Source organism: Electrophorus electricus, unplaced genomic scaffold (genome assembly GCF_041902795.1).
Source record: "Electrophorus electricus isolate QZ-2024a unplaced genomic scaffold, ASM4190279v1 Scaffold382, whole genome shotgun sequence".
Lineage (NCBI taxonomy): Eukaryota > Metazoa > Chordata > Actinopteri > Gymnotiformes > Gymnotidae > Electrophorus > Electrophorus electricus.
The window spans coordinates 1-9,213 of NW_027658674.1; the positions used below are offsets into that span (position 1 = coordinate 1).

Consider the following 9,213-nt stretch of genomic DNA (forward strand, 5'->3'; position numbering starts at 1 on the left):
CTGTCGTTGTCGCCGTCACCGTCAGAGAAGTCCGACTCTGATTTGCTCTGTCGATTCCCGTTGATAGCCAGATGGCTCTCCAGCTGCCGGTGCCTGTGTCGGATGGGCTCCTTGTCCCGGGAGAAGGGGGGTCCTCGGGGAGGCAGGCTGTGAGCCACGTGCTTGGGACTGGCTTGCGGTCCGGCCACGCTTCGCTCGTAGAGATTCTGCTGCTTCAGCGAGTCAATCTCAGAGCGGTCGCTGTCGCTTGGCGGCTCAATGGTCAGAAGAGGGAGGTGTTCCAGATGCAGCCTGGGCTCCTGGACCTCCAGAGACGGTGTGCTCCGGCAGCTCGTGTCCGTGTCTGCTTTGTCGTCCTTCAGGTCCATGCGCCAGTACTCCTGGGAGGAGACCACAGACTGAGACTGCTGGTCCAACTCAGTGCCGGACGGTGGGTCGGCTGAGCGCGCAAACCGGATGGGGAGCGAGAGGTCCTCCTCATCGATGAAGAGCGTCACGTCACTGTATGAAGCCATCATATTGTCCATCTTGTGCTGGCTAGCCCCGTGAGCTGGGTTCAACTCATACGCAAGCTGGGCCTGCATGTCCTGGACCTGCTCGTGCTGGTCCTCCTCCACTTCGTGCAGGCTGCGACAGTTCAGGGCGTCATCGATTGACTCTGCCAATGACTTCACTTGCCTAGAGAAGGCGTCCTCCAGCTCTGTAATGGTGTCGCTGAGGTCGCTGGGAGCTGAGGGCGGAAGTGAGCACGCAGGGGCCACTTCCCCCCGCTCGGCCTGCACCACAGCTCCCACCTGACTCCCCTCGTCAGACACAGACATTTGCTGGCCCTCCAGAAATGAGCCATGGCCCTTCTCGGGCCCCTCAAAGGAACACTGCATCCTCATGTTGGACAGAACAATCCGCCGTGACATGCGGTTCTCTGACATGGAACTCCTGAGACGTTCAAAGTTCTTGTTCATCTGGTACTGGCGGAACGCTGTCTGGATGGTGCGAGCAGCATGTCTGCTAATGAAACGCCCGCCATATTTCCTCTCTAGCATCTCCACCTGGGAGGCCCGACAAAGAAGATTAAGAAGTTGGCCTTTGAAAATGAATAGTGCCCTTCAACATCATTAACAACATCAGTGAACGTAGCTCCCTCCCATTAGTCATACCTGCTTGTCCTGGAGGTCCGTGGAGAGCTCATAGCTCTCGGAGAGGGAGCGTGAGCGTTTGATGGCCTCTTCCTCGGCTTGCTTGCGGAGGATGGACTGGGAGTGCTGGAGTTTGGGCCGGCGTGGCCGCTGGGGCCCGGGCAGCGCCGTCGGGCCGTACCCCGCACCCTCGGGGCTGAGCGAGGAGCCAGGGCTTAGGGGACCGTAGCCTGGGCCCCGGTCCAGGGACGGAGTTGGCTCAGTACTCTGAACCTCCCCCTCCACACTGCAAAAGACAGACAGAGCACACAGTCCTTCAGCTGTAACGTGAGGCCAGAAAACCCACCACAGATGCCCTAGCAGAACACGAAGAGCAGACTAGTCTTCTTACTATGACTGTAGCAAAGAAATTGTTACAAATGCAGAAACTAGAGTCAGTACCAACGTATGACATGTGGTTCAATGAATCAACTAACATTCTGCACTCGGGAGAAACTGTATTTTCTATGTAATGAACAACTAGAATTATTTGATAAAATATGGGACCTGTTGTTTTCCTGCCTGGTAAAGGGTCAAGAATAACCACACCTGATATGTGAAGTACCTGGAGCTGGACATATACATGTTAACAGTAGAAGTCTGGATTGTAACTGTACTTTTAAGTTTTCGACCGGCCAAGTTCCAGTTGTGTTTTACGCTGTAAATGAAAATAAACACTTTCATTTCACCCTAGCAGTAGCCTATACCACAAAGTGCACTGCATTCAAATACAGTTCTCTGAAATCTGACAAGCAAAGCCTTCTCTGTCTGAATAAATAATACTGGAATATTTTACATACCACAAATGCAACAGTTTTATGAACAATAATAAGTTTCACATTTCACTTTTGTCAATCAGTAATGCTGAGGGTCCAAGAATGAAACCCAACAGCATTTGTTCCAGTCAGCTGATCAAACAAACGTGGGACTCAAAAATGACAGTAAACACAAAAACCATCAAATAATTACAGTAAACACCAAACGCATGAAATACATCAACAGTGGCAAACTTACAGAAACAGAATTCATAAATTAATAGTCAAGATCAAATTTTTACACTGACAGGTGTAGCAGGTCAACGGTTGGCTAGCGGAGTAACGCTTTAGTAAAGACACCTTCACATATCACATATTAACATCACATATTAGCGTAATGTAAGGTTTTACTCACTCACACTCTCTGTCCACAAGCCTTCTTCCAAAGAAAGGACTCCTGTGTCCAAAAAACTCGCAACTCTTCCTCCAAATATTATTAGCCATCACGAAAAAACAAACAAAAAGTTCAAAGTGCAGCGCAGACAAAGTCTGCTGTGATAAAACAAGACCAAGGACCAATCATTTACCAGCACTACCACGTCAGAGTGGAAACACTGTGCTTGGAACCAGTTTTTCAGAGGTTAAAATCAACAGGTATAGCCAAACATACAGGCTGTAACAGCAGAGACGTCCAGGCAGTGAGGCAGCTCGGGTGGGAGATCCTAGTGCCCCGGTCCTATCCACGGCCAGTAGGAGCACTCCCTCGGGCAGGGCTGCGTGAACCAGGAACTTTCACTTTAAACAAGCGATGCCTCACTTATAGTGCAGGCTGGGCCCTCCTCCCACACAGCCCCTGCCCCTAATGATACACATGCTTGCAGTACACAGCAGCAGCAGGCTCAGGAACCTGGCAGAGCAGATAGAGAACTGCTCTTATTCCTCCTCTTATCACACGTTCAGTCAAACTGACACTTATACAAAGTTGTGGGCTTCACTTATTTGGGAATGGAGTGCATATGTATGTATGTACATCTTGTAAAATGGTCTGCATTAAGAAATACAGTAATGTAAGTAAAGGCTAATACAATAACCTACTGAGAAGGCAGAAGGTTACATAAAAGTGCAGGCATGAGATTCTCAAAGGCAGAAAGTGAAATGGGTGGTAATGTTTACACATTCATCAAACACTAAGTGACTTAAACCCCTACTACCACAGCTGACTACAGGGGTAACAGGAGCAGTTGAATGTTCTGCTCAGACACCGGGCCAGAATGGTACGGATGAGCTTGCTCTGCTACATAAGCACAGGCATGCTCGCATGCACTGGCCCACGGGCCTGGGGCTTGTGGCCGTGACAACGTGGTTTACTGGTGAAGCAGCGAAGTTCACACATCTTGCATAATGGCCTCCACCATCTGTCTCAGCTCTGACTCTCTCGCTCTCTCTCATCTGGTAGAGATTCTACCCAGCATACCCTTTACAGCACCACCACCAGTGACAATGGATATAATGTACATAAATAAAAGGATAGAGAGAGAGAGAGAGAGAGAGAGAGAGACCCATGTCTTGCTGCTCTTCAGGCCCTGTCTGGTCACTTCCTCTTTTTGCAAACTGCTACTGCTGGTGCTTCTTCCTTCAACTTGTTCTGAGATATTTTTCAGTAGTGAGCTGGAGACAGTGTTCAGTAGTGAACTGGAGGACATTGTGAGCATGTCCATTTCAAATCGCAATACACAAGCAAAACTGATTTGACTTATTGAAGAATTAAAGGTTGTTTTCTAGATTTGTTTAACAAGTTCAACAATTTTAAACCATTTTTCTAAACGTCAAGCTCCACAGCAATAAGCACTCTTCTGAAATTAGTTTTGTGCGTTTGCCAACAGAGGAAACTGATCCAATAAAAGCTTTTGTATTTGTACACAGATACTGCATATAAAGCAATTGGCATCAGAATCTATTAATAATGTGCATATACCAAAAAATGACTGCTGTCTTGTACAATGTACAAAAGACGTGATGCATCCAAATTGAACTAAAAATGCTAGTGTGTGGGGAAATGTACATACATGTACATATGATGGTTATAGCACATAAAACCTGGCGATAAGGAGCAGACCCTGAGTTACACAGAGGACAGCAGTTCACAGCTTTCTGTGCGGTGGACACAGAAATTCCACATGATAGCAACAACACTGCTGCTGTCTGCAGGGCCTTCAATCTTTTGATCTATGGATCTCTAGCTGGAGGACACATGGCAACGTCAGCAGACAGGGCCAGAAAACCATGTTTACTGCCTGTTCAAAGTTGGTTTGACTGAACACAGGGGGCAGACTGAGCAACAATGTGAAGTACAGGAAAAATATTAGGATTATCCACCTCTGAAATCTCAAACACACTCAATAACCCCTGAAGGACAATAGCTTGTCACAAGAGAGGTCGCTCATGACTGGGACTCTGGTTCAAACCCCAGCTGGGCCAAGTGTCACCACTGAGAGTGCAGTGTGGATCTTTGGGTAACCTCTTTACCCAAATGCCACCGTACTACTTTTGTGTCAGCCGCCCCTTTTTCACAGCTCAAATATTCACAGACGCTTGCTGCTGTTATTTATGTCTTCTTCCACTTTTACACCCTGCACATGGAACTGGTGGATGCACTGTACTTCAATCAGTAGAAGACACTATATCTGATCCCCATGACTCAGAAGCTGGAAGTAGATGTGGTCTCCACACTCTGTGTGTGTGTGTGTATGTGTGTGTGTGTGTGTGTTTATAACCAAGATGACAGAAAATAAGTATCATCAATTATGTTTAAGATCAGACATGCTAAGCAGTGACAGGAAAGTGTGTGAGGTGTGTGTGTATTAGTGAGAAAGGTAACTAAGCATGCAGTGTGCACTACAGTTTCCCCAAAGGCTGTCTCACCTTTGCACCACAGCGAGGTCATAAAAAGAACATTCTGGAAAGAGCAGCTGTTGGCGTGCACGTGACGGAGAAAGCGCAGTGCCTGACAGAACTGTGCTGCCAGCACTCCCTTCAATAAAAGCACGTCCAAACTCTCCACATGAGACGAGACTTCTAATTTATTTACACTTGCAATAGCTGCAAAGTTGTAACATATAGCTGAACTTGCATCTCAAAGTCCCACTTCTTTATGAAATGGCATAAATTATGAGTGACTGCCATAAATGGAGACCAAGCATTTACTATATGAGCGATTTAAATTTTTTAAAATATCTCCCTAAGCATGTGTTAGAATTCTTTCCACATTCACCAGCTTAACCGCAAAGACCATAAATACAGCATATAGCAATTCTGAGGTTTTATCCATTAATGCAGAGATTCCTTGGTTATGAAAAACATTACTAAACCAGGAAGCAAACTAAGACCTTACATTGTCACTAACAGTAAGAATAGTGGAAAGTCCCATATGAAAACAAAGAAAATGACAAAATGAAAAAAAAGAAAATAAATTTCAATTAATTTCGAGTTGTCACTCTGGTGGGCAGATCAGGTAAAACTCTCCTATATATTCTACAGTAAGACAAAGAATAATTAACATGATGGGAATGCTACAGAACCATATGGTAGCAGTTCCTCGTGGGGGGAGCATGTGCAGGCAGTAGGTGGAGGCGGGCAGAAGTGGGTGGAGATGAAAATGGGTGGAGGCGAAGGAGGTGGAGCGGGTAGAGGTGAGTGGAGGTGGAGGTGGGTGGCAGAGGCGCTGCCCTCCAGCCCCTCCCCGCTTCCTGCCAAGCCAGCAGGAGCATCCAGAGCTTTGGCAGCTGCGTGCGATTTACAGTCAAGGGCAGGATTGGATCCGTTTAACCGGACGCCCCATAAACGTTCCCTCAACCTCCCTTTAACCGTCCCCAGAGCGCTCCTAACAGACGCTGCTTGAGGTTAATGTATTCCATCATGAGTTGGGGGAAAATTCCAACATTCCCAGTCCGGTGAGTAAGCATGGATAGAGGGGTTAGTGGAGGAAGGGGGGCAGGAAAATGTCCACAGACGTTCTGGGAAATCCGACCTGCTAATGAAGAGCAGTAGTGTGTATGTGTGTGTGTACGCATGACTGTATGTGTGTGTGTGTTTCTCCAGTGCCCCACACACCACTACTCACTCACATCTGTCTGTACCATCACGCTGTAGCATGTCAACATCCTCATGTGTTCCAGCAGTACCCTACACAGCATGTGCGTCTCCCCTATAGGAGATACGGAGATGAAATATTCCCTACTGCTGGCAATGGGGCCCTTGGTTCTCGCTAGTGAAAGCTGTACGCTTTTCCTATGCAAAAGGCAGCACTCTCTCTCGGGCCCCCAACCGTAAATGCCAACAGTACATAGCGGTTGTCCCGGAGAAGCCGGGACCAGCCTGGGGCAGACAGCATGGTGTAAAATAGCTGTCAAGAAGCTGGAGGAACTGGCAAAGTAAATGGTGACAGCCGTGGAAGAAGGCCAGTCGTCGTGCAACCAACAGCTGCCCCATCAGGAACGTGTTACTTCCAGAGAATGTCGGGCAGAGCTGCCGATGGTCATGGTCACTTGGACCGGCGTTAGCGTCAGTGTGGCCCGGGGAATTTAATGCTCCTCTGAACCCGAGGAAGCAGGAGTCCCGTATGCAAGCTGTTGCCTGATTTGGCCAGGCAGTGCTGAAATGTGACACTGTTGTATCCAGTATGTCACAGCAGACTAAAAAAAACAGCTTCTGTCTAGAGGACACTCAAAGTAATGCCTTTGGTTATGTTGCCTGGAAGGTTTGTATAACCTGTTGTAGGTTTGGTTACTCTAAGTTGAGGTAGACAGAAACATACAGAATGCTGTAACATGTTGAGAAAGTGCTCAAGGGCTTAACACAGAAGATGTAATGAAGACAAGTCAAACTTTTCACAGGAAGATGGATGTAAGTATGAAAGTATACAATTTTTAACAGGCCAGGCATGAATCTTACAAAACAACCATCAGTTTTGGAGAGTGCTCCTTTAGATGTCTTCATAAATAAACCATACACTGGCTTCTCACAGATGCCACTCTACGTCACGCCAGGTTGTTGTCAGTCATACACAACACGCCTTTAACCTCATTATGGAGCATCTCTCTGATAAAGTCACACAAGCTTATTAATGAATTCATATGCGGTGTACAGACACTACACACACTAGCACAAGTCCTTGACTAGGATGTGTAAAACTCCAGGCACGAATGGCTTAAGCTCCTAATAAGAAATGAATTAAATTCCTTCACAGAAATGCAGAGACATACTGGGCCATCGAGAGACCAGAGTATGAAATCACTGGGCTAAATTACTACCAAAATATGGAAGAGAACCTCTTGTAATTATCTCAATAAATGAAAGGTATTTCCAACATGTGAACACGTTCAAACTGACCCCTCTACTGTGGATACTGAAGGCCATTTCAGCGACATCACCCTAGTGAGCCCTCCCCACAACCCGCTCTGCTCACAAACAAAGACTCGTTTATATCACCACAAGCATCAGGTAACTTCTCATATCCTGTGAGTTTGTTCTTCAAACTCACACCCACCCACACATACATACATAATACTCTATTACACACACACACACACACACACACACACACACACACACACACACACACTGCCCAGTCTTACCAGCCATCCAATTCCAGCTCCAGCAGGGACTGGGTCTTCTCAGAGTTGCACTGCAAGCACCACATATCTGCCTGATGAGCACACACTCCCGTAGAGCTCTGTGCCTGGCCATCACCACTGCACCCTGCAGACATGTGGTCCCACTCGGAGACAGCCGGCTAGGAGAGCCTCCGTGGAAGTCAAGCAGGCCATCGTCAGAATCACAAACAGAGCCCTGTCTGTCTCTCTCACTCTCTCTCTCTCTCTCTCTCTCTCTCTCTCTCTCTCTCCCTCTCTCTCTCTCTCTCCTTGGTACTGCCCCCTGCTCACAAGGAGTGAGTGTGAAGGGAGTGGGTGGGGTCTTAGAGAAACAGGGGGCGTGTGCTGTGTGTGAATGGAAGGACAGGAGCCAGGGGAAGGAGGCGGGGCTCTCTCCCAGTTCCGATGCCAATGAATGGAGTGAGTAAAAATGGCTTCCCAGGCTGCATATATAATAATCTGAAAAGTCTGAGAAAAAAAACCCATAAAATGTTAGTCAAGAAGAAAAGAGAGAAGGAATGGTGGGTGTCCACAAGATGATTCTCCGCCTCTTTTCAAAGGCAGCAGAGAAATGTTAGGGAGGCTTGGCAGGGGATGAGTGTCTATTAATAGAGCAGAGAACAAGGGAGAGACAGAGAGAGACAGACACACACACAGAAAGGGAGAGAGAGAGAGAGAGATAGAGTGTGTGAGACACACCTGCCTTTAAATTGACCTATATTAAAGTAAACCTCTCTGTTGTGTGGTATTTCTGCAGGTCTGCATGCTCTTAACCAAACTCTGCAGCTTTTGGTTAAGGGTCACACTAAAAACACACTCGACGCACACTCAACATACTGTGGGTGTGCTCAGCCATACACCCTCATAGCGGCACACCATCTCCGTCACACTCCTAGAACGTGCCGAGCATCCAAGATGTCTGTAGCGCTTTAGGAGTCTCCTCAGCTCAGACAGGTCCCGAGTTGTCTGTGGACCAGAAAGCTTGTGTGACTATGTGAGGAGTTTGTGTTTAATTGGCCCAGCGCTGACTGGAGACAGAAAAGGACGTGGGTGTTTGAAGGGAGACTGGTCCAAAGGCCACAGAAATGGGGGGATGGAAAGGCAGCTGAAGCAACCAAAAAAATGCCGAAAATAATTCCCAGATGGCCATGTGCATTTACAAGAGCATGGCAGGATGAAGCTGGCCAATGCCTCTAATTTGCAACCTGACATTTCTCTCCCTGAGGAGGTACTGGTTGTTTCCCCTGGCCTCACCGAAACTTCAAACAACAGACTTCCAAAGGGAAAATGGGTGTGTGTGTGTTTATACGTGTGTGTGTGTGTGTGTGTGTGTGTGTGTGTGTGTGTGTGTGTGTGTATGCGCCCAAGGGGGATGGGGGTCGCCCATATAAACATTTGCCATTGTGAGCTCTTTGATATGATATGGATGACAATGAGAGCAGCTGTCTGTGACTGGGTGTCCCAACGCTGTGCTATTTTAATGCCGCCGTGCAGTGCTTGCTGCTATAAGAGAGAAGTACAGCTGTCTGGTTTTTGTGACCAAGATGATTTACACACAGATATCATATGTTAGAGCAACTTCCTCTAATGCACTTTCCTTGTTCACACAGAAACCAGGTCACAGAACTGTAT

At 47.4% G+C, this 9,213-nt stretch overlaps 1 protein-coding gene across 1 annotated transcript; it reads right to left on the reverse strand.

Annotated features, from left to right (window-relative positions):
* Positions 1 to 5: 5 nt before the first annotated feature.
* LOC145655882 (IQ motif and SEC7 domain-containing protein 1-like) lies at positions 6 to 8,612 on the reverse strand (the record flags this gene model as incomplete). Its single annotated transcript, XM_081709343.1, has 3 exons — positions 7,564 to 8,612; positions 1,158 to 1,422; positions 6 to 1,049 (listed from the first exon to the last, which is right to left on the reverse strand). Coding segments are annotated over exons 1-3 (1,443 nt in total), but the record flags the coding sequence as incomplete, so codon positions are not given.
* Between the last annotated feature and the right edge of the window lie 601 nt (positions 8,613 to 9,213).